Source organism: Podarcis tiliguerta, assembly GCF_965153285.1.
Source record: "Podarcis tiliguerta genome assembly, chromosome: 6".
In the NCBI taxonomy this organism is placed as follows: Eukaryota; Metazoa; Chordata; class Lepidosauria; order Squamata; family Lacertidae; genus Podarcis; species Podarcis tiliguerta.
Genome location: NC_139539.1, coordinates 36,663,679 through 36,688,571, shown reverse-complemented (window position 1 = coordinate 36,688,571; position 24,893 = coordinate 36,663,679). Strand labels below are relative to the sequence as shown.

General features: G+C 42.3%; 1 protein-coding gene across 1 annotated transcript; it reads right to left on the bottom strand.

Moving 5' to 3' along the window:
• Positions 1-1,898: 1,898 nt before the first annotated feature.
• Positions 1,899-11,462, bottom strand: GUCA1A (guanylate cyclase activator 1A). Its single transcript, XM_083444618.1, has 4 exons — positions 11,078-11,462; positions 3,436-3,585; positions 3,022-3,112; positions 1,899-2,136 (listed from the first exon to the last, which is right to left on the bottom strand). The coding sequence occupies exons 1-4, from the start codon at positions 11,273-11,275 to the stop codon at positions 1,985-1,987; spliced, it is 591 nt and encodes a 196-aa protein (XP_083300744.1). The 5' UTR covers positions 11,276-11,462; the 3' UTR covers positions 1,899-1,984.
• Positions 11,463-24,893: the final 13,431 nt, after the last annotated feature.

The following is a 24,893-nucleotide window of genomic DNA, read 5'->3' as shown; positions in this document are numbered from 1 at the left end:
TCTAAATTTACAAAAATAGCTATTATTTTACAATCTTTCAAGACCAGCAAATAAAAAAGAAGCTTATGCTCTTGTTACGTACAGAAAATATTCTACTAAAACCTCTTGAGCCATAATATGTCAGCGTTGCCATTTATAGATTCTTCCTGCAACGACAAGAAGCTCTCACAGAAACTGCTTTGATTAGGCTGGTACATGTTTAAAGGCACATGCTGAATACTTGAAAGGAAGAGGGAGAAAATAACACTGTTGTCAGTGGTATTGTTTTTCAGTTTCTCTAGCTCTGGCATTAGGCCCTGTGATTTTTCAAACATGAACAGTGTCACCATTACTATGAATCTCATCAATGAATGCAGACAAGATTGTGTATTTCTGACTCTGAGCAACTGTCTTGAAATACTTTTCACACCCCGTTGCATCTTTTATGACTGTTGCTTGAAGGGTTGCAATTTCCCCCGCAAAAATGGTACTACTATCAAACCCTGTGAAATGCACGCTTGGTCCTTAGCTTTTTCAGGAAGTGTGTGTGGAGGGAGCCTTTGGGCCCATTCTCCCAAACTTCTTGAGATATGCAGTCTTGATTCATTTTGTGCAAAAGTCTTGCAGCCATAGTGTCCCATGCTGAAATGGCTGGCCAGTGGCTGCAAGCCGAACTCAGCTCAGCTTGCCCACCCCCACCCCCGGCCACAAATATTTTGTGAAATCTGATCAGCACTGATCAGAGTCATTTTGACAACGAATCATTTTATCAAGTGTGTAACCAGTCTATGTAAGTGTGTATACTGGTGCTTACATTTTATTTCTCTTTGCAAAAAATATATAAACATTTTCCAAACAAAGTTAAACAAATTTCAAAATCTTCTTTCCTAAAATTAACGTTGGATACTTTCTGAAGGTGTGTTCAAACTGTATCATTAATACAGATATCTTAAGTAAATGTGGCTTAATACTTTTGTGAAGGAATTAAGCCTCCAGGGCTTTTCTCTGTGTGTCTGAATTTTAGTGCCCATTTGCTTCAGACACATTCTAAAACTGTCTCAGTTTTCTTAACTGAAATAGGTAGATATTTAGTTTTGCCTGATGATTTCCAAACAAAAATGAGATATAATTTTTTTTGGCCCAAACCTTATCTGCAAATCTTTGCATCTATCACATATGCAGAACTCTGCATCAGACTGGAAGCAGAATTCTGTGAAATATATTTTTGAAAGACTGAATGGCAACCAGCCTGGTTCACGAAAATAACACATGAGTTGTGTTTCTTTTGATTTGGGGGCAAATCGTTATGTGCCTTGCTTGCATTTTCCAGGCTCCCACTTGCCATTGATGGGACCAAAACAATTATGTAAAGTCTGACATACAGAAAGGGTCATCACTAGACCCTAGAACCATTTGAGTCCATGAGACTTTGGTCTTTGACTTCAGTGGAACCAAGTTTAGATTCTCAGGAACGAGTAGAAGATCTTGGATATCATTGAGCTCCACTGCATCTAAGGAGGTCAGCACCTATGCATTTTTCAAGTTATATTTTTCAGTATTACATGATCCAGCTCTCTCCCAGCTAGATTATATCCCTCACTAGAACGTACAGCCTTCGGAGGCAGTCAAGATGGCACTGGGATTCTTGTGGCACCATTCAGAAATTTCCATCATGCTGGCCTCTACTGACCCTGATCCTGGAGGGTTCAGCCAACAAAGCATCTTCTTTTTGCATTTTAACACATTCCCTTCAGTAGATGTGTTGCCAGTTGCCTCTACTTCCCAAGCAACCTGGACATCTTAAGTACCAGTAACCATTATTCATTGTGATCACAACAGATGATGTCTTCTGATTACACAGAAAAAGGTTAAAAGCTCATATTTTTCTTTTCTCTTTAGGGTACTATTCTAAAGACCCCTTTCCAATTTGTATCCCTGATTTTTGTTTATGCAGTGTTACATATATTTAGCATTTTTCCTTTCCCTTTGAAAAATTCAAATCTGTCTATTCAGCAGCTTCTGCCGCTTCCTCAGGATTCTTTCCATCATTCTGGATCATTCGAACAATGTGTGTCAGGTCCAGGCTACGGGTCAGGATGTCGAGTAGAACCTCATCTTTCTGTACTCCGTCCATGAACTCCTCCAGAGACAGCTCACCTGCAAAAACACAAAAGGTCTCAATTCATGTACTGTATAGCCTAATGTAATGGATGGTGTGGTATCTGATTTCCAAAGGGATGACAAGGAAACTGAATTGGCTATTTCTGCATCATGCCCACCATTTCTGCCCAAGTCAGAGTTGCAGGATTTTGTTTCACTTCCAAAGAAGAGAGAACCTACCCTTTCCTTACATCAAGATGTCACAATAGCTGATCAACCTACTTTCAAGGTCTGTAGCATATCAGATCTGAATCCGTTATCTTCACCCCTTTAAACTCCTATTTAAAATCTCTCTGCTCAATTGATTTCTCTCTTTTTGACTAATCTCAACGCTGATTAAATTACTTCTTCTCCTGAATAAGCAAAATGTCTTAAGCATCTCAGTGGAGTACATGATTTGCAGACCTCAGGCTTAGTTAACTGACTTTTCCACAGTCTTTCCATAGACCTGCATTGGAGGTTTGTCCCCCTCTCACATTAACATTTTGTTGCATTTCTCAGGACCAACTTGCAGTGCAGTGTGAGAGGGGGAATAGTTTCAAAGATTCAGAAAAGGAAGTGGAATGTTTGGAATGGAATGTCAGTTATGTCTGACTTAATGGTCAGAGGGCCAACAGAAAAGAAGTAGTCTTATTTATTTATTTAGCTAATTAATTTCTTCCTACCAAAGAAATGTGAGGTAGTACCCCACCTCTCTTTGATCAATTTTGGCATGTAACACTGGCGGCCATCCCTCCTGCACTGCATTTTCTCTAGTGCAAACTGATGTCAATCTGAAACCTTCACACAAGAGTCCTATAACCACACACTGGTAGGTCCCCGTCTATATTTTTGGCCTATAAATGTCAGGCCACACCTTGGAGTGCATAGAGAAATTCTTACCATCTCCATTTATATCGATTTTATCAAACACCATGTTTGTGAATTCCTCAGCTGTCATTACTTCATGACATGGGTTGATGGTGCGAATCGCCTGCAGGAAATTGAGATGGAGAACATTTAATGAGCTCAAGCTGCAGAGTTATGTATTTGCATACAGTAGATGGATTACTCCCCCCCCCCATGGCCCCTATGTGCGTCAGTGGAGGACACATAAGTCTGCTTTGCCCCATTACGGCCACCCCCACCCTGCCCTCTTTAGGCCCCCACATGTCAGTGGTCATGTGTCAGTTGGACATGTGCAAAATGGTTGCCTCCTGTATTGAAACAGTAAAGGGGGCAACTGTGTCATGGAATCTTCCACAAACGTCTGCCAAACACCATCAATACAACAATTGGCCAAGGAAAATAACTCACCTTAATGATGTTCAGCAACTCATCCCTGTCAATACAGCCGTTTCCATCCACATCATACAGTTTGAAGTACCATCTCAGCTTCTGTTCCACTTTTCCCTTCAGGACCAAGCTTAGAGCTGCCACATACTCCATAAAATCAATGTAGCCATCCTGTTGAAACACAAGAGGCAGATTGTCAGATGCTATGAGTAAGCCACAGCCATTCTTGCTGAATGCTTTTGTGCCTTAAACACTGGATCAACCACAGGGTGCACACAAACAGCCTGGCAAAATACATTTGCAATGAAAATCATCAAAGAGAACTGCTCTTACCAAAACACACTCTTGGAGACCTTAGCCTCATCCTACCATTCAGCCGTGGTCCTTTTTCTGCACACCTCCTTTATAATATTTCTATTGCTTCCCATAGGCACTGTTTCTGTTACAATCAAATACATATCTCAACTTTTGTAATGCAAGTACAATTACAACCCTGCTTTAAAGCCGGACAGAAGTATTAGTCAATGTTTGCAGCATTACACAGAACATTTAGAGTAGGAAAAGGAACTGGAATGGGGTCCCTTAGGTCAAAAGCACCACTTCTCCAATGAATTAAGCCGAAAGCTGATCTTGTGTATGGCAGCCTTTTCCACATGGTTTTTGTTTATATGAATTTTACGATGCTGTCAGACAAATAGAAAGATCACTGCTTGCTGCTTTTCACAGTTCCTCTGAAGAGTTGGGAGATAAAAGAGGTGGTACTTTTAGACATCAACTACCAGGGATGTTTCAAAACACGCAATGTAGCACCACACCAAAAGAATGAAGCATCTGATGATTTTGCCACCTCAGATGAACCTAATTTCTAGTGTCCTCCTTTTATATAGGAACAAAGATTTCCTAGAGATCTGCCTTTCATGGGCTCATTGACTGCTTATGTATATTGTCTGTACCTCTGTGATTCTCAAGCTGCTGTTAAAATAATGTTGACAAATCACTGCAAAGTTAAGGGAATGATTGTATTTCTACTACAAAACAGCTGATGTAAAAATGGGGTGGGGGGCCCTGGTGGACAAAAACCTTCCAAAATAACAAAAAGATTTATTGTATTTACATATTTCTTCAAGTTTTTCTGCAGTGGAAAATGAAAAAAAGAAGAAGTGCAGGATCCTCTGTGCTGAATCTGTTCCATACGTCCATTCACTGCTAAATATCACTGGTGCAATGGCATTTTGGAACACGATGTCAATCAGGAATGTATAGATGGATGCTAGAGAACTGTGCTTTTGAAATTCATGCGGCTGCGACTTATGTGCAGATCTCAAATGTATATATACATTTGCTAACCGAAACCTAAGGCTGCAATCCTTGGCAAGAAGAACTTGATGAGCCAAATTATTTGTCCAGATTTGTCTCCATGGAGATTAATTTCATTTTGAGCCCTGATTATCTGTATCTTCGTCCTTGTGCTTCATTTTGTTTTGTGATTATCTGTTGCCATGCTAGCTAGAGATTCAGGTCTTGGCCAGGACTTTCAAGGTGCTTTTTAAGAAGCTATGTGTCAGGATCAATGTACGTTTGCATGCATTATACACCTAAGATGTAAGTGCAGGTGCTGGTGCTGGAAATTCTGGAATACTCTGCTCAAATCATGTCTGTATGGACCTGCTAAAAACTAAACAAACGAAAACAACAACAACCACTACACTAGATAGCTGTACGGTTTCATCTCTATGCTTCAATGACAGAACAGTACAATTTGAAGGGGAATATAGATTCCCGTGGGATGTTCTCTTACAGCAACTCAAACTATTTCCCTCTAGATCACAAACAGCTAATCTGATTTATTCTACAGGCGCAAAAGTCAGATTAGGTTTAACAACATTGAACCCAATTACCGGATTGGATTTCCTGCATGTTGGTTTATTCATCATGGCTGGGATTCAAAGAACCATGCAGCTAAATTGCACAAGCTCAAGGGAGCTTTCAACTTGCGTTGCTCAAACGGCAGTTCTTTATCCCACATGTCATAGCCACATTTGTAAATAAGTTGGTGGTATGGCATGGGGGAGGCATCTGCTGTTCATGAAGGAGAAGGGTAAAAAAATCTCACTGGGCCAAGCACAAAGCAGCTCTGGATCCCACTTTAAAAGTTTATTTAGTGTATTTTTGGTCAACCTGGCACACTTCTTGCATTTTCTTCTTTTAATCTGTTGAAAGGGAGAAACAAAACTTTTGCTAACAGAAACCTAAGTCAGCAATTATTGGTAAGAAGTAAATTAAAAGCCATGGAATTTATTTTCATACAAATATCCATGTTTGAGTATGCATGTTAGTCGTGTCTTTCACGAGGTCCAGCACTGAGGGCCTTCTGGCGGTTCCCTCACTGTGAGAAGCCAAGTTACAGGGAACCAGGCAGAGGGCCTTCTCGGTAGTGGCACCTGCCCTGTAGAATTCCCTCTCATCAGATGTCAAGGAAATAAACAACTATCTGACTTTTAGAAGACATCTGAAGGCAGCCCTGTTTAGGGAAGCTTTTAATGTGAGATGAATTATTGTATTTTAATATTTTGTTGGAAGCCACCCAGAGTGGTTGGGGAAACCCAGCCAGATGGGCAGGGTAATAACAACAACAACAACAACAACAACAACAACAACAACAATAACTATTTCTTCTTCTTCATAATCATCATCATCATAATTCTCTCTTATCTTAAAGACTCTTATTGAGAAATCAAGACTTGCTTTATATGGGATTTTTGCTTTGGCAAGGCCTGAAGATTAAAAGATCTGGTAACTCTCAATGTGAGTTGCAAGGCTGATTATTCCTATGACGTTGTGAGTAGGAGGCTGGATCTATGGTTATGAAACTGCCCCATGCTGAAAGCATAATTAAATTACTGCACGTGGCAATGCAGGCAGAGTGCAATGTTTAATCACAGGGTAAAGATGGTTGGGCAGGTGTCACTGCATGAGGAAGCATTCATATGGAAAAAAACTGGTTATTTTCTCATTTCAACCACTGTCATTCATGATTAATTCTTATGCAAGAACAGGAAACAAATCTTGATTTTGATCAACTGTCTATCCCTTGCCTCCAAGAATTTCCATTGTAACTTCTCTCAAAATAATGGGATTGTACTGTTTTATAACCAGCTATACATTTTATGTCCAATTTATTTCAATGGACTTTAAGAACATGAAAAGTCTGCAGACATCCATTGAGGAAACCATGGATGAAAACTAAATTCACATGGATGTGTGCTCAATGACTTTGCACAACCACTTCCTTAATCCATCAAATCCTAGGAGTTCATTAAATTAATAAAGACCAAGTTGTGCATCCTTTAATCATAAACACAAATAACCTGATATGGAATTATGGTTGTAGTCTTAAATGTACCAACAGAGATTATGTCCCTTTGAACTGTGTGGGACTTCTACAGTATATAAATATGCTTAAGATCATGCTTCTTAGAAGGCATTAGTTTGATCCATTATACAACAAGTCAAGCCAAAGCTCTATTCCACAAATTCTTGCTCAATTTGGTAGTTGTAAGTGATAGCATCTAATGAAAGTTTTATCAAACACTGTGGATTAGATAGTCCTGAATACTCAATTCAGTGCATACATAAATTCTCAGATATGCAGAGGGTGAGTGAGAAATTTTGGGCATTTGTAAATTATTATTGGTCCTGTAAGACATATAGTTGTTGTCAAGAATAATGGAAAAAAGCAAAATGCCAAATGTTGGATACAAAACAGGATATTAACCTGTTTCATTTCCAAATGAAGTCCTGCAATTTAAGAAAAGCGCTCTGCTGAAACAAAAATTCCTCAAATGATTGCGCTGGGTTCTATATCAAACAGGGAACCTTCATAAATTGCTGAAGCTCCCCATTTCAGACCATGTACCTCAAACTCACGAGGGCTGTAAATCAGAGGATAGTGACATAGTAGAAAGGTGAGGCTTAGCAGAATCCGCCCTCCTCACCTTCACATGTTTGCTCACATGTAGAGATGAACAGAGATGGAGGAGAAATGCAATTCAATTTGCATTTAAAGGTGAATCTACCTAATTTGCACTGACTGAAATAATACAAGAACTGAAAATTCTCTGAATTTTCCAGTGCAGTATAAAAATGCATATATTAGGACAAAATGTGCATAAAAATTAATATATCTGTGAAAATGCATTATATTAGAGGAAATTGCTTTGTAATAATGGATTATATTGGGGAAATCGCTATTTTTAATAGGCAAAATTGCATAAAAACAAATGTATCTGAAGAGAAATCTGCACTGATGAATTTTCCTGAGAATTTTTTTAAAAATCACAAACTTATATGGAAATCTGGAGAATAGAATTTAAGATTGTAAAGAGGAGGAACCGAGAGAAACAGAGACTAACAGATTTGCCTGTTCCTAGATATGGACAAAACTGTCAGTTTAAGTTTCTCATTTTTTTAAAAAAAATCTTAAATTCAATTTGCCACATTTCCACATTAGTTGCACTTTTTTAAACATTCACCTGAAAATTCTTCAGTCTTTTAGCATGCTTTTGTCCTAATATGCACATTTAGAAAGTGCAAATTAGCTAGGTGCAAATTAAAATGAAAACAGAATGAAATGTGTCATCCATCTCTACTTAGACACAAGTAGAACAAATGCCTGATTAAAAATTTATTGTTGCTTTTGGTGAAAACTGAAGCAGGAATTTACTGATAAGGGCATTATTTTAAACAGAATTATCATTGTCGGTTTGAATATTTGTAACTGATAATTCTGAGCTCTGTACCACAAGGTGAAATGGATAGAACCATTTTTCCACATTGAAATGTCATTATTAAAATCTGTTTTTATTAGAAGCAATGTCTGACAAGCTCTTACCACAACAAAAACAAGACAATATATCATTTAATCATTTTGCCTGTGTAACTTTTTGCTTTGAAGTTAAAACTCAATTGAGGGCCTAAAGAGAAAGCTTGGAATAATTTTCATTTGGGGTGACTTTTCATGGGAGGCAAATGGAACAAAACATTGCCTTCCTGGGACATTCCCCAGTTGTTGAAACTAAATAGCAGGTCTCCTTGACAGGAAATATTATACAAAGATGGGGAACCTGTGGCCCTCTGGCAATTGTTGGACTATAGCTCCTATTAGCCTTGACAACTAGCCATAGTGGCTGGAGACAATGAGAGGTGGAAGGCAGAACTTTGGTTCAGCATCTCTGATATCATGTGCCCTTAGCAGCACCCTTTAGCCTAAAGTAGTTGAAGTAAGGTCAGTTTTGTTCTGTAGACTTCTGTAGTATGAAATACCTCAAATCCTAATACTTTCAAATGACTGTGGACAGTGAATAGATGTTATGCATTTTCAGGCAGAGAGCTACGGTCCTATTTTACAGTAAAATCAATAAGACTATAAAATACTCAATTTTGGCTGGATCACTCTCACACTCTACATCTTTTTAGTCTAACTGTGGGAAGACTAACATGTGGGGGAGCCTTTCTGGCACAGGTATGAAGCATTTGGGGTCAGTTACGGTAAATAACCTCTTTATCCATTGTCTCTGATGATACTTCTCAGACAAAGTTCTCTCGTGCGCTCTCTCTCTCTGTCTCTCTCTCTCTATTACAAAATACTCTCTAATAATTAAAAACGACTTACTGCAAGCATGGGATCATTTAATATTTGTCCTAAATATTTTCCCCATTTTTCTAAAATAACTTGGGTGGTGCAGAGAGGTATAGAAAAGACTTACAGACTCTGTGGTTCAGAATTTAATGAGCTACAGAATAACTGATCATAATCCATGCCATTATAACCAACCTTCACTTCTCTGGCTCAGTTATTGGTTCAGTCCTTATATGTCATTTTGGCATATAAGTGGTACACAAATTAATAAATAATAAAATAATTGTTGTTGTTGTTGTTTAGTCGTTTACTCGTCTCCGACTCTTCATGACCCCATGGACCAGAGCACACCAGGCACTCCTGTCTTCCACTGCCTCCCACAGTTTGGTCAGACTCATGTTTGTAGCTTCGAGAACACTGTCCAACCATCTTGTCCTCTGTCGTCCCCTTCTTCTTGTGCCCTCAATCTTTCCCAACATCAGGGTCTTTTCCAGGGAGTCTTCTCTTCTCATGAGGTGGCCAAAGTATAAAATAATAGCAATTCTCAATTTGTCTTTGGCTATCCACCGAAAGAGCCGCATTAGTTACAAGGCTTTTTAAAAAACCTCATTGGAGACACCCTGAAAGAGCACCTTTGCAGACCTGCCAAGTGCCCCTATTTTCCAGGGACAGTCCTGCATTTACAGAAGCTGTTCCAGTTTCTGATCTGATCTTGGAGTGTCCCACTTTTCCTTAGGATGTCCCTATTTTCATCAGATAAATATTGGAGGATATGGTAGAATGTCCTTATTTTCATCAGGTAAATGTTGGAGAGTATGCGATCCCTGAGCCAAGGAGATAAGTAACTATACAGCCTTTAGAAGACATCTGAAGGCAGCCCTATATAGGGAAGGATGTCCCTATTTTCATCAGCAAAATGTTGGAGAGTATGCCTTTGCTGCCATGAACCCAGTGCTTCCTTCCCAGACAGGAGGACAGATGAATAGCAACAGCCCACCTTAACATACCATGCCTAAACCCCATTCATTATCCCCCAAATTATCTCCAGATCAAATCATCTTAAATGATTTCCCCAACCCAGATCACCCCACAACACAATTTCCCTCAAATTCATTTTATACCCAGAAATACTTGGGGCACTTAGAAAAAGATTTGGGATCCTCACAGCTCCCCTGTTAAACGGATCTAGAACACATCTGACTTAAGAGTAAAGACAGGGCTGCCTCCTTTGACATCTTCAGATCAATTCTATACTTAACACATGCTGAATGACAGCAGGAATTGACCCTAGGGCCTTTTGCCTAGAAAATAAGCTTTAGATGCCCCTAGGTCCTGAAAGCTTCTTATACAGCTTTGCTCCTGGTTTGCCAGCACGCCACATGTGATGACCCTGTATCAACTCCACTGATGTTAAACAGGTCACTGTCAGCACATAATCAGAATAGCAGCATTTTTCATGGGGCAGCAGTAACCAATATTCCAGCTCCCCCTGAAAAAGGCTTGGAGAAGATCACCGGGCTAAAATGAGACTAGAAGCTCCTCAGGAGTGTTGTATGATCAGAGCATCAGCAGTAATAGGAAATTTGCTTTGCAGATGCAGGTAACAGAGTTTTTTGTTACAAATCTTCAGCAATGCTCATGGGACGGGGTTCTGGGTGCAGGACTTTGAAAATGGCAGGCTTTGAAATGTCCATCTAACCCAACAGTAAAGGTAAATGATTAAACTAGCCATAATAACCAGACTACTTCTGAAAAAGATCCAACACATATAGCACATTCATAAGCAGCAATTCAAAACTAAGAAAGGCACATTCCATTCAAAAAAATAGAAAGTGTGCAATATCATAACAGACAGACAGAAAGTACTGTTCTATACCAAGCAAAGTATAAACGGCAAAGATCGACACCATGAGGATTATTCATAGATGTTATTTCATAGTATTTTAGATAAGAAGCACATGTTCTTATATGTATGGGCATTACATATGTTAACAGAATGTTGTCTGACCGCAGCTGAATACCCACCTTATTAAAGTCGAATGTTTCAAACATCTGCTCGATGTATTCATTCGATGCTGGAGACAGGTTTTTCAAGCCAAAAAACTGCTTGAACTCGTGTAAGGTCAGCTGACCGGAGGGACACTCCGTCATGAACTTCTTGTACCACTGGTGGCACTCGGTGGCGCTCAGTTCCTCAACAGACTTTCCATCCATGTTCCCCATTGTGAAGCAAAAGAGGTGAGCACGTCTCTCAAAAATAGTGGAGGACTTCTAGAGGCTTCCCCCTTGTTACAATTCAGAAGCAGGCGGTTTGAGATTTATAAGGGAAAGAAAACCGCAAACCTCCTAAGGCTTGCTAAAGAGCAGGGATGATTGGGGGAGCTTCCTGAGAAAATTTCACACTCTCTGATGGAGTTTTAAAATTGCAAAAGCCTCTTCAAAGAAGCACCTGATGTTTAAGTACCCACTAAATCCTCCTCCAGCCAATGAGAGAAGAGTCCTATGATGGGATCCCAAAAGGGGCATGGGAAGTTCAGGGCAAAAAATAGAAAGGTGGTAAAATGGGAAAGCGTTCTGCAGATTATGGGACCCAGGAGATTAAAATGGCAGGATTTACCTGAAGACATCGTAAGCTTCTAATCCACTTCTCTTTTGATTCTATCAGCCATGTGCAGATATGGCATACAGGACAGAATGAGCTCCATACTTTGACTATGTGCTGTGTGAACAAGTACTTTATCTGTCTTGAATCTTCTAACATTCAGCATCATTGGGTGTCCACAAGTTATGAGAGAGAGAGAGAGAGAAACTTTACTTTGTCCATTTCCTCCAGGCCATGAGTAATTTTATGAACTTCTATCATGTCACCTCAGTCTTGTCAAATTTCTTGAGAAATACTGCCATTTGATGTGTTTTCCCTCAAGCCAGCTTCAATCCAAAAACATAATCCACATTCATTTTGCAGTAAAGCGGAGGTGTGTACATTTGAGACAGCCACGGTATATACATGGATGACAGTGTATGATAGCTTCACAAATAGTGATGGGGAAATCAAACAGGGAATGCTCATCTGGCAAAGACATCCCAGCCCCCTCTCTGGTGTGTACAGCAGCATGCAAATAGACTTGAAACACAGTGGTGGAGTGTTGACCTTGCTGTATTTTAAGCTACTAGTGTGTACATAGCCTTCATCTCCCCAAGTCATACTTGTATCCATCCAACAAGGAAAAACACTAAGCTGCACAGCCCCATTTTTTCCAGCAACCCAGTGTGAAAGGGAGATGTCTTTCCACGTGTCAGCTTTCCTCTTTATTATTATGAGGAATTTGTGGGTGTTAGACACCCTAAACTCTTGGGTCCAGTAGGTGTTAGAATTTAATCAAGGCTTGGAGCGTTAAAACTGGAGACCAGAGCACTGTGTTTTAAGCTGTGTGCCAGACACTTTTAACCCCTGGAATCAGCAAATGTTAAAAGCTAAATAAGCTAGGCTAACTTTCTCAGCCTGGGGGGATGAGCAATTAAGAGGACAAAGGATCAGAGGGCCTTGGTATGAGATGGCAGATGGTTGGGGCCACCTTCCTCAACTCAGTTAAATGATAAAGCCAGAGCTTAGAGAGGTTAGTGTTAGAAGCAATGTGAGTTAGGAGTTATGTGATTGAAACACAAAGCAGCAGGCAGCTGCAGCTGTGCTTCAGTCCTACCCTAGGGTGCACCTCTGGGGAAAACAAGACCCCCTTGGAGTGCTGACACTATGAACTCCTCCATTGTAGGCTCAGGTTGTATAGATTTGTGAATAAACCATATAACATAAAAAGACCATAGTCTCAGCTGCACCTCATTTCCAAAAGGAGACACAGACCCTGAGTAAAGTACCTGGAACCCCCTGGAATCTCATTCCACTAAGAGATTGTGGGTGACCTGCAACTTTCTTATTATTCTATTTCTATTCTGCCCTTCCTCCACATTTTGTCACACATCTGCTTCAGGCAACACCTGCCTAATGCTCCTCACCACTTCTGTATCAGTTTTGCCAGTGCTTTGGGGGTGTGTGTGAAGGGTACGCATACCCCTAAACATTTTGTGAATCTAAGTTTGGCCTCATTGAGGGAGCTTCAGGCGACCTATCTTTGAAGCCTGGACCGACCCCTCTCGCTCTCCAGGCTTCAGCAAAAGCAACACGAAGCCTCCGGAGCGCGGTGGGAGCGCTCCCTCTGCACTTCTGAGGCTTCGTGTTGCTATCGCTGAAGCCAAGGAGCCTGCATTCACTCCATAAGACACACACACATTTCCCCTTAATTTTTGGAGGGGAAAATGTGCGTCTTATAGAGCAAAAAATACGGTACACTAGCACATACTGACTATATGCACACTGGTGTCACTGGCCTGTGCCTGGATCCTTGAAGTACCTAGAAAAACTCCTTCCCTGAATCTGACTGAAATATTATTAAAATAGCAACCGTAAGAGCAATCCTATGCACACTTTTCTGAGATATACATGTATATTTCTGCGTATACATGTATAGGATTGTACCATTAAGTCACCCACATTTTCCAATGTTCGCATTGTTTCATTTATTGCCATATATTCCCACATGGAATGCTTTCCCAGCAGCACCCCAAAGAACTTAAGAGACAAATACTTAAAATTATAGAAGGTCTTGCAAGAATTCATGAAAACTGAAGCCAACTTTTGCCAAGAGGTTTCTGGGTTGCCAGAGGAAAACAATGCAGTTCTAAATTCTGTGAGTCTTGCCACTTACCCCCATCCCCCCCAAAAACCCTGGATCTCTGTTGTTTGTTCTATATGTTTCTAGAAACTGTGTCTTTGGAAAGAGCAAGTCAGATCAAGGAATCAGTTGCAGCACAGTGCAAGGCAGTTCGTGACACACTTCTGCAGCTTGTGTAAGTGGATTAATATTAAGGACAAGGAGGAAACACCTGTTTATAGCAGAGGAAATACCATGTCCGCTAAGCACCAGGGATAGCCCCTACGCAATTAGAGGATTTCAGGGGATTCCCTCCAATCTGCTGCAGACCCACTAAGTGTTGAAATTCAGCAGTTAGTTATCCTGACCTAAATTTGGCTTTTGCTAGAAGCTCCTCTGCATTGACACATCTAAGGATCTTCCTCTGCTGCCTTTATCTCTTTCAGAAAGCCCCTTGGCATTAGCCCATTTTTTCTGAGATGGGGACAGTTTTAAACTTTGCCCCATGCAATGAGTCCAGCTGGGGTTGTTTTTTTGCTTTGGGATTATTTCAGTTTCCCTAAAATAAACATTCCAGCAGCAATGGTCACTTACATAACCTAGCCTGGTGTTAGATTGGCATAAAATGAACAAGTGTGGCAAATGCTCCTTAGTAAGATTCCTGAGCTGTCGTGGAACGGTTAGCAATGCATGAGTGTAACTTGCCTGTGTCCATGCAGATAAAGTATCAGGACTGAAATGCATACTTTATAGTGTGTGCAGCAGGCAGCCCTTGTGGAACTTCTTAAAATAACTGGACCTGGATAAAATGCAACCGACTATGAGTGCTTTCTCATGCTACTTCCTCCTTGCAAACAGGGATACAGTGGTACCTCGGGTTACATACGCTTCAGGTTACACACGCTTCAGGTTACAGACTCCGCTAACCCAGAAATAGTACCTCAGGTTAAGAACTATGCTTCAGGATGAGAACAGAAATTGTGCAGCAGTGGCATGGCGGCATCAGGAGGCACCATTAGCTAAAGTGGTGCTTCAGGTTAAGAACAGTTTCAGGTTAAGTACGGACCTCCAGAACGAATTAAGTACTTAACTCGAGATACCACTGTATGTGGGAACCCAATGACATCTGCATGAAGGAAACGCAGCATCACCATAACATCTAAAAGATCTTCAGCCTTGTTAAAGCAGATGGAAAACACACATACTGTAAAACAAACAGAAAAATAAATAGCTCAGCACTTGCAAGAGGATAGAAGCTGGAGACTTCCCCAGTAGGAGTCATCCTGACTCCAGTCTCATCCTTACAAAGTGAGTGCACACCTAGAGGTCCCAGGCATTTGTGTTGTTGCGTTTTCTTCCCCCCTGCAGTACTTAAGATGTCCTACTTGTGTGGGCCCACAAATAATTTTAGACTCTGGGCTTAATGCTCTCTCTCATACACATACACAATCTCTTCATATGGTAATCTGTATCATTTCACTTACATCCAAATGTGGTAAGCACATACTGATCCTGCCCCTCAAATAACATCCCTGATAACGAAGATGTTTCTGATACACACAAATAGGTTGTTTGAAGTCCAATGTTCTCAACATGTCACTAAACTACAGCAGAGCCTTATTTCAGGTGCACTCCAGGTTTCAAGGGAATGGTGGGTACTTCTTATATAACAAAGCTATGGATATACACAGCCCTGCTGTAGCAATGACCTGTCTACTTGCTTAGGATACTGTGGGTTTCCCTCTCATGCTTCCACCCACCATCTTAACATCTTTGCAAACTCCCAGATCACTAAACTGGCTGCCTACCTTCTTCGCCTGCCTTAGAAGTGACATCTTCAGCCCATGAAATTCCATTCACATGCTATATCAAAGTGGAGAAGGTATAACAGCGTTGTGTATCAACCTTCCCTGTTCCAGTGGCTGTTTGAAACTCAGAAGTCAGAACTCTCCATGTGTGAGATCCAAAAGCCCCCACTGACACCCCATGTTACAGCAAAACTGAGGAAAGCACAGCATAAATAATTTCTGCTTCTGCCCTTACCATTACTGTGGGGAACAAAAACACAGAGTGTATGAGGCCACAAGGATAAATGGAACTTCCTCAACGGGCTTTGCATTTTGGTGTTTTATTCACAGTTTTTGATCATCTGCTTTGCTACTTTTTGCATTCTGCTGACTCACATCAAAAGGTGGAAAGCCAGCTGCCTTTATTGTTTCTCTCCAGGATGAGCCTTGGCTTAAAGTGCCAACTAAAACCTGGGTTTTGGTACCCGATTTATAGTGGCACTTGGGTGACTGTGTTGCAATTTATCCCAGAAGCTCTTGTTAAGGCAGATCTGCTTCTTCTAAAGTTCTTCTGAAGTTCCTACAACATCTCCTCCTGAGTGGCCTTAGAAAATGAGTGAGCTCAAGCCTCTGAATGGAAGTCGCGGGTTAACTGCATGGCGATTTCAGTGTTTTGAGCTTGCTGCAGACAAGCCTGGCTTCTTCCCAAAAATGGGTTTCCATTTTGAGAAATCCACTCTTTCAACATCCATCACCTTCCTTGTGTGATCTGTGTCTCGACAATACCGATAACCGCAGGTGGGTTTTTGCAAAGTGTAAAATGGTGTGTACGTGTTGGAGTAGTTAGGGTTGTAGAAAGCATATCTGAGAGACTCACGCTTGTGTCCTCCAGGGTGGAGGACAACAGGGACATACTGAGAAACTAAAGCCTGCTCCATCTTGTAGCCCAGAGCTACTGGGAATGGCTTCTGATGCTTGTTCGCAGCAGCTTTGGCTGCATTCTTCTCCTGTGACATCTTGCAGGCACAGATGCATACTTTGGGTTTCATGGGTGCCTTGGTCTGTGAAGATAAAAGCCACATGGAAGAAGGACATGTTGAGTCAATTTGTTATACAGGGAACTGCATGAGCCCCCCCCCCCCGGATATTTAATTGCCCCCTCCCCACAAATCAATGCCTCTCCCCTGGCCCAATCCTTAATTCATATCCAATTGGGTTAGATGAAGATTTAAAAGCATTTTGAACTTAACATCAATAAAAAGAATAGAGATAACAGGAAGAAAATGCATCTTTCCAAACCGAAGGTACGGAAATTCCTCTGATGACAAGTGTGCATAAGCATACATGATTTTTAAACAAACAATAATAGCCAGCAATTCTATAACCCAATTGTCTCTTTCTTCAATTCAAGTGCTGGTTCTATTAGTGCCAGTCATTTGGAAAGAAATATTTGTGTGAGAACTATTTTTTAATTGTTACTTAACCAGCTAGTTCCAATATAGCTGCTTTATTTATTGCCAGTGACACCTGCGCCCCAGGTAATTGTTGAATGGAAACCTGTGTTGATTATCCTGTTTAAACTCTTGACGGCACTTGAGCTTATTTTTAAACTCTGTTAACGGGTTTTCTACTTTCCATGATGCTCTGAGCTCATTAGGCTGCATTATTTTAGGCCTCTAGATCTGGCTCTGTCCACTGGCTTGTAAAGCTATTAATCCTGTAACAAGGGGAATCAGCAACCATTCATGTAAATCACTGAATGGCTATGACGCCAAGGGAGTCAGTGCAATGAAATAACCAACAGTTTCTTCCAAACAGGGGGACAGAGCCTTCAGCCTTTTTTAGATAAATGGTTTGTCAAGCAACAGATACATAGGATCCAGATTTCTTCTTGCAAGGAAGCTCTTCAGTTTCACAAAAAGTGCACTCACAATATAATCAGCTATCCCAGCAGGGCTTCACTGTCTATCAAAACACACCAGTTGCCCCTATTTTTTCTGGAGACAGACCTCCTTTTGTGGCACCTGTGTATGAGAAACCGAATCACTGGCTGTTTTGTCCCTATTTGCCTTTTCAGAAATGTTCCACTGGAATTTTTTTAATGTGAGATGCTAAGAGCAGTCGTTCTTCTGTGTTACTGCCCAGTTGCCCCAGAATTTAATCATTAAGTTGGGAGGTGGCTACTAAACATGATGCCTAGGTTCTACTTTCACTGTTGGAGACATTCTGCTTCTGAATTCCAGTTGTTGGAAACTGTCGGAGGGGAGAGTGACATGGACACTTGGTTGGCCACTGTGAGAACAGGATACTGGACTAGACTGGTCACTGGTCACTGGATTTAACAGGCCTAGTCTTATTGTTATACATTTGGGCAGTGCTTTTTCTGTAGAAAAGCCGGTACTCACCATGAAGTTGTTACAGGAAGTGCCACACTTTTTAACAACAACATCCCCGCCCCCCCCAAAAAAGCACTATGTTTGGGGGAAGCTGGGCAACCAGTCAATAAAGTTTCTTTGAAGATGAATACCAACTGGCCACATAATGTCCTGATGGGCTTTCCAAAGGGATAAGCTGGGTTGTAATAGCTGCAACAACCAAAAGAGCAGAAAAATGGGCCTGGGCTAGAGAACAGCTATGTGAGTGAGCTGAAAACTGGAGGGGAGATGCTACAAGAACTGGGGACATAATAATAATTTAATAATAATAATTTGCTATTTATACCCTGCCCATCTGGCTGGGCTTTCCCAGCCACTCTGGGCGGCTTCCAAAAAAATATTAAATATGACTAATGGGGAAGCAAGATCTTTTGGGGCTATAAGCCCCTCCATCCTATGCTCAGGTGGTGTATATGTGTACATAAAACCATATAACTTAAAGAGACCATAGTCTCTGCTGTCTTTCCAAGGTACCTAAGCCCCAGGAAAGTGCTGGTATCCCTGGAGTCTCACCACTTGGAGTTTGGGGTGGCATGTAGAATAATGCTTTTATCTACTCTCTGGTGCAAGCAAATGTATGTACATGGGCACTAAAGCACAATCTGTAACTTCACACACTGCAGCTGTGAGGGTACCAACTGCTGTGGGACAGTTCTGCTTTTTGACTGTTTATTGAGCCAAAAGAATAAACACCAGCATATTTTAAATCAGGCTACAGCAGAACCTCTAGCAATGTCTAATAATGGGTATCAGGCAGCAGTCGCTGCTATGAAAATAGAATTATTGCAAGCATGCCCCTATTTTTGACAGGGCATGCTATACCAGAGCAAATGGTCACTTACTTTCTGCCTTTGCATTTTTTAAATCCAGGTGGCTAATGGAGTGCTTGAATCTCTAGGTGGGCAAGGGTGCCTGCAATAAAAAATAAAAATAATTAAGAAGACCAAGTGTGCAGCTTGCACACCTCAGCCCAGCAGAAGTTTGCTTCAAATTATAGCACAGACACTCTTCCATTCCAGTTAACCTCTGTCTCCAGAGGCCATCCCAAGATGTCAAGTTAGAGCCCTGAACTTTCAGAAGCTGGGGTGTTCCTGACCTGGTAACTCTAGAAACAAGTCTACTATATAAATGCAAATTTTAAATTTGATGTCCCAGCTGCTTTGCCATCACTGGCATGCAGCCCTTGGAAGGGAAATAGCCTCTTGGGCTGCAAACATTTCCCCACCCTAGCTCTAGTAGAACACTTACACTCTGTAGAATAGCATGCCATGATTTTAACACTCTGAAGATTTATTTCAAAGTCCATAAGCTGAGAGGCATGTGTACCTTATGCTTCCCTCACATGCACGATGTTCAGATACCGAAAATAATGCTGAGTCACTCCAGTAAGAAACATTGGGATATACATCGGCTAATAAAGAAGATAAAGCAAAAATAAAATAAATCCAAATTTTAAAGATTTTTCCCTCCCTTGTTTCTGTTTTAAAAGTGCTCCATACGACCCAACTGCAAAGGAAATGGTTCTCAGTCTTCCTGTATTCATTAAAGCTTCTCATAGAGGTGCAAAATATTGGGTGTTTCCTAACACGACATATTTTCCAGATTAACTAGCAAGCTGTCTTGTCAACCTTTTTCAAAGCCTGCGGCAACTAGTAATGTGCCCATAAGAAATGACATGGGCAACAAACCTCCCAGAAACACAGACACACACTTGGGATGAAGTCATGGGAACTAAGAAATGATCCACACCAGGATTATAAATAAGGGTGTCACCTTTTTTACTGGCCTGCTGTGCGCTCCTGTGCCAGCAAACACACATGCAACTGGTACATTTGGAGTGTTTGTGCCAGTCTCAAAATGGCTGCCATATCTTAAAGGGCAGAAAAAGAGATGGCCACAAAATTGGAAAAGGCACCTATATCAGCTAGTGCAGTGCTCACTCCCAGGGAGAAGCTCTGTGCCCCTCTTCTGTCCAATGAAATGTGGGCATGTTTCAGGAGAGGCTAAACCAGTGGAAAGGGAAATTGAGGAGAGAGAGCAAACAGTCTCCCATGCACAGTGGATTTCTGAGGAGATGTTTGCAAATACCCTTCACAGGTGACACAGGAGATTCTGGTGGGCACACTGGTTCTGGTGCCCCAAGATGCTGTCTTGATGACCCCTGACCAAGTGCACATTTAATATAGAATTCACCGCCATAAGGGGGTTCTAATGGCTACCAGCTCAGAAGGCTTTGAGGAAGGACAGAACAATTTCATGAAGGATACCCCTGTCAAGAGCTATAAGCTGGTACGGCTAAATGACACCTCCGTTTTTCAGATAGTTTGTTGAATTGCAACATTCTAGGCATTCTTAAACCATCAGCTACCTAGCTTCCAGAGTAATCTCCATGCAGAGTTCAAAGGGAGGGCAGAGATCAAGCTGAGAAACAGCCTGAATTACACCTCCAGGTCGCTCTTCTCTCGACTCCATCTCATCATTTTACATTATTGATGAGTTCTATATTCTTTCCTCGCGGTTCCTACATTTGCTCTTTGCCTGCCTCTGATGAAGTGCTTGTTATAGAGACAATGTTTAAGTTCATATTAGGTTTACTGTTTCATTGGCTGCTTTATAGAAAACAAACATGCCGCTCGACAGAATGGATCAGAATCTTTGTGACCAAGAAAAACCATCCCTGGAGAGATCAATATCATGCCCACACTGGCACCTCTCCTGACCTTCATATATCTTGGTTACATTTGCACAGGGACCTATGCATGTACACTCAAATTTATACATGCTCCTGCAGGGGTTCAGAAGGTACCGCACCCCCAACTGCACTACAGCCACAGTACATAAAAGCAGGGTCCTTGTAGAGGGTATAGGGCAAAATAGACCTTCCAAAAACTATTTGATCCAAAATGCCTGTGGCTGTAAATATTGAGTCAATAAGTTGGTGGCTATCCACACTGTTGCTAGCTGGATCTTTTCCCCATCAAGGCAACACAGTTCCATAATTCCCACCACCTGGTGACTCCCAAAATTCCATACAAGTACAAAGAGGATATATGAATGGATATAAGGAGAGCCTGCTGGATCAGGCAGGTCAGTGGTCCATATAGCCCAGCATCCTGTTCTCACTTTGGCCAAGCAGGTGCCTATGGGAAGCCAACAGGAGAGATCTGAGAGCATCAGATCTCTCTCTTTCCAGGGTTTCCAGCAAATGGCATTCAGAAACACACAGACAGTGGTTATTAGCCACTAGCTATCCAAATGCACCATTCCTTGAGCTCCACCCAATAACTCTTCTAAATACAGTCCCTTCTATGGTGTTCCCTCTTTCCCATCCTGCGCCTAGCTGCTTCCTTTTTTCCTGCCAGAGAAAACCTCTCTGTGTTTGGGCATTTTACACTATGGGAAGACAACGTCCATCCTATGCAATCCAGATAAGGTGGATTTGATTTAGGCACGTAGCCCACGTCCCGCAGCGGCTGGTGTTCCGGATAAGCTGCTGGACTGGACACCTTCAAGGGACCGGCGTTGGCGCTCTCCAATCCTGGAAAGATGCTCCAGGGACTCCCTCGTGGGACTCCGCCCCTCTCTCCTCAGAGCCCAGCAGCCCCGCCACCGCCGCCGCCTACCTTCGAGGGAAGCCTCCCCGCGGTGTCCTCCCGTCGCGTCACTCGGCAGCTCCTCCTCCGCCACCTCGCGATTTCCCTAAGCGCCGGGGAAAGCGCCGCCCGGGAGGAGGAGGGAAGGCTGGGCCGCTACGCCCGGGCGCATGGTGACCTTCGCCGCCTGGTGCCGCCACCCTCTGCAGCCCGGGAGAGCGCGGCGCAGCGCCGCGTCCTGCGGGGACGGCTCATTGTGACTCGGGCAGGGCGTCAGCCGGCCACGCAGAGCCGGACGATCCCGAAAAGGAAAGCGAGCGGCGAGGCGATCCTGGGGCGAGGGATCCCGTGGCCGATCGGGGCGTGGGAGGAGAAGCGCGCTCGCCTTGGGGGAAGCCGTGTGCGCGACCCAACTCCAGGCTCGGGGCATGCGATGAGAAACTCCAGACATGCTCAGAGACACTGTTTTTTATTTTATTTGTAAACCGTATTCTAGAGCTAAGGCCAGTTGGTCTGAGCCTACTCCACGGATGGGTTTGAAGCCAAGTCAGGCGTCGTCGCCCGCCCCCTCAAATCCGTAGTTCTTTTAGGATGCCGCGCAGTGGTGCTCGCTTGCAATGTGACGTTGCGCCCACGTGTTTGCTCCTCTTACGCAGCTCGCTATTCAGCGGGAAGCTGCAGGGGTACATTGGGCGAGCCCTTAATGAAATTTTTGCCTCGGTCAAAGGACATTCCTTACGTGCAGCATACGTGCTGGAGGCGTTAAGTCACCTTCAGTGTTTGCTCCAATCGGGAGGCATTTTGCGCTTCCTTCCATGTTGCTGCACGAGAAGGAGTCCGATGTATTGGATAGAATGCGTGCTGCTGGACTTGGACCTGTGAGAAATAGATTCACACAGCCATCCACGCAACACTTACCTCATGTTTCTAATACTGTTCGGCAGAACAAGGGAACAGATGGGCAGAGAGCAGCACTGGACAACAGGGTGTGTGCCTAAAGCTGACCTTAGGAGTGCTGGAGGACATGGCCCGGTTGCCAGTGTTGAAATGAGATTAAAGCTACCAGTCCTGTCAGCTTTTGTAGGTGGAATGGAAGGGAGTGGTGAGAGACACCATCTTCTCTTGCATCAGGCAGCAAAATGTCTTCTACTTAAGCCCACCCTTCCATTCAGAATTCCCAGTGTGGTTTACTATATGCCATCCTGAGCTCCTTGGATGAAGAGTGGGAACAGGATACAACTCTGATAAATAGCATATTCCCTCCCCAAATCCCAAGGAATTGTAATAAGTGAGTAGTCAGAGAACCTACCCAGTTGACGCTGACATAAAACCCTACACGTACACTAGACAGTATAAAAGAATTTAAGTTTCACCACCCCACCCCACCCCCTTCTTCCCCAACCTTATACAGTGGTACCTCGGGTTACAGACGTTTCAGGTCACAGAGTCTGCTAACCCAGAAATAGTACCTCAGGTTAAGAACTTTGCTTCAGGTTGAGAACAGAAATCATGCTCCAGCAGTGCAGCGGCAGCAAGAGGCCCCATTAGCTAAATTGGTGCTTCAGGTTAAGAACAGTTTCAGGTTAAGTACGGACCTCCGGAACGAATTAAGGTACTACTGTACCACTGTACAGTTCTCAACACTACTGTCTAATAACAGATGTAACTGATTTGTAGAAAAGACTTTACAACCTGAAAAAGGAGATGATGCACATACTTCTGTATACCAAGAAAATCTTTATTATTATTTTTTAAATAAAAAATAGCATACTCCCTCCTAGAAGTTTATTAAGGTTGCTGGGAATCATAGTTTGGGGGTAAACAATAGTTCCCATGATTTTCTTTTTGGTGGGGTGTACTTCAAAGCAACCCATATGTAGTCCTAAGAAGTTTTGTGTGCTATTCAGAAATATTGTAAGGTGCTGAGCCGATCAGCATGGTACTTTACAGCCAAATCATCTGTGCACTGTTTTAATTACTGTCAGTGCCGCACAAATACATTAATTAATCTGTGGCTGCTAGGAAGTTCGCGTAAACTTAAAAATAAGCTTTGTGTTGGGCTTGATCCCCAAACAAGTCCTACATACTTGAGAAGTCACTGCTGCATAATTGTAGCCTGGCTGTTGATGAAGTGCTATATAAATCATTTTGCTTCTTGCTTGCTTGGCTGTGACAGTCGTATCATTCTTAAAAATCTGAAGAATCTTAGAATGGGGACTACACCCTCTGGGTATGCACCATTTTTGTGCATACGCATAGCTGAGTTTCATGTGAGTTAGCGGCATGAATAACTTGCGTCATGTCATAACAAATACTTGCAGGAAAGGGAGTGCCCTGCTATTCATTATGCAACCACCGTGCTATATTTCTATCCGTTTTGCAAATGATCAGTCCTAGAGACCACGACCTGCTTATTATAAGCATTGTGGCTGTCACTGACTATATAAATCTGTGGAGGATGGGCACGTATAGGTATCGTGCACCTATATTGAGCAGCTTGCATTGTGTTTTCCAGAACCAGTTGCATCTCACTAACTTCCAAGACACTTGAATACAGTACCAAGGTTCTTCATTTCTTGAACAAGTATCACATGTCACTGATTTAATACCCCCCCCTCCTTTTTGACATGTTTTCCCCTTCCCACTTACCTTTGCAATTTCTCTCCCACCACAACTCCTAGGGATCATTGTGGCAGAACTAGCCCTGAGCATGATGCAGGGCTGGTTCCATCAACAACTTGTCGTGTTCTTCCCCTCCCCTTTCATAACATGTAGTTATACTTAACTCACAACCTGATTATCATCACATTGTAAGTTTCTCCACCCTGTTCCATTCTGCCATCCGCCATGCATGTAACTGGATGAAGGATTGAAGACTAAAAGAGGATGATCCTCAAACAGGGTAGGGTTGCACTGTGTTGGTCTGGATCCAAATGTATACATCTTGCTGTTTTTCACGGCAAACTATAGAAGAGTTCTGGAAGTCACAGTCCTGTCACCAGACGCATGCAGGAGAATTCTGTTGCACGACTGCTCCTAGGGGATACCGAGTATACACGAAACATGGAGAAATCAGACAGATCTAATTTTAAAGATCCATTTTTAAAAATGGAGTTTTAATTCCAAGTAACAAAACATACCCATACAAAGAATACAGAGCTTAGCAGTTGTGCAGAAAAGAAAGAAAACTAGTGGCTGATGGTTGTAGTTTTAGATGTGCCAAGAAAGGCTGTCAAATGAAAGTGTCTCCATCAGTTTCCATGAGTTGATAAAGGGTTAAAAAATGTTTAATTGTCTTAACAAGATCATTTAAAGGATAC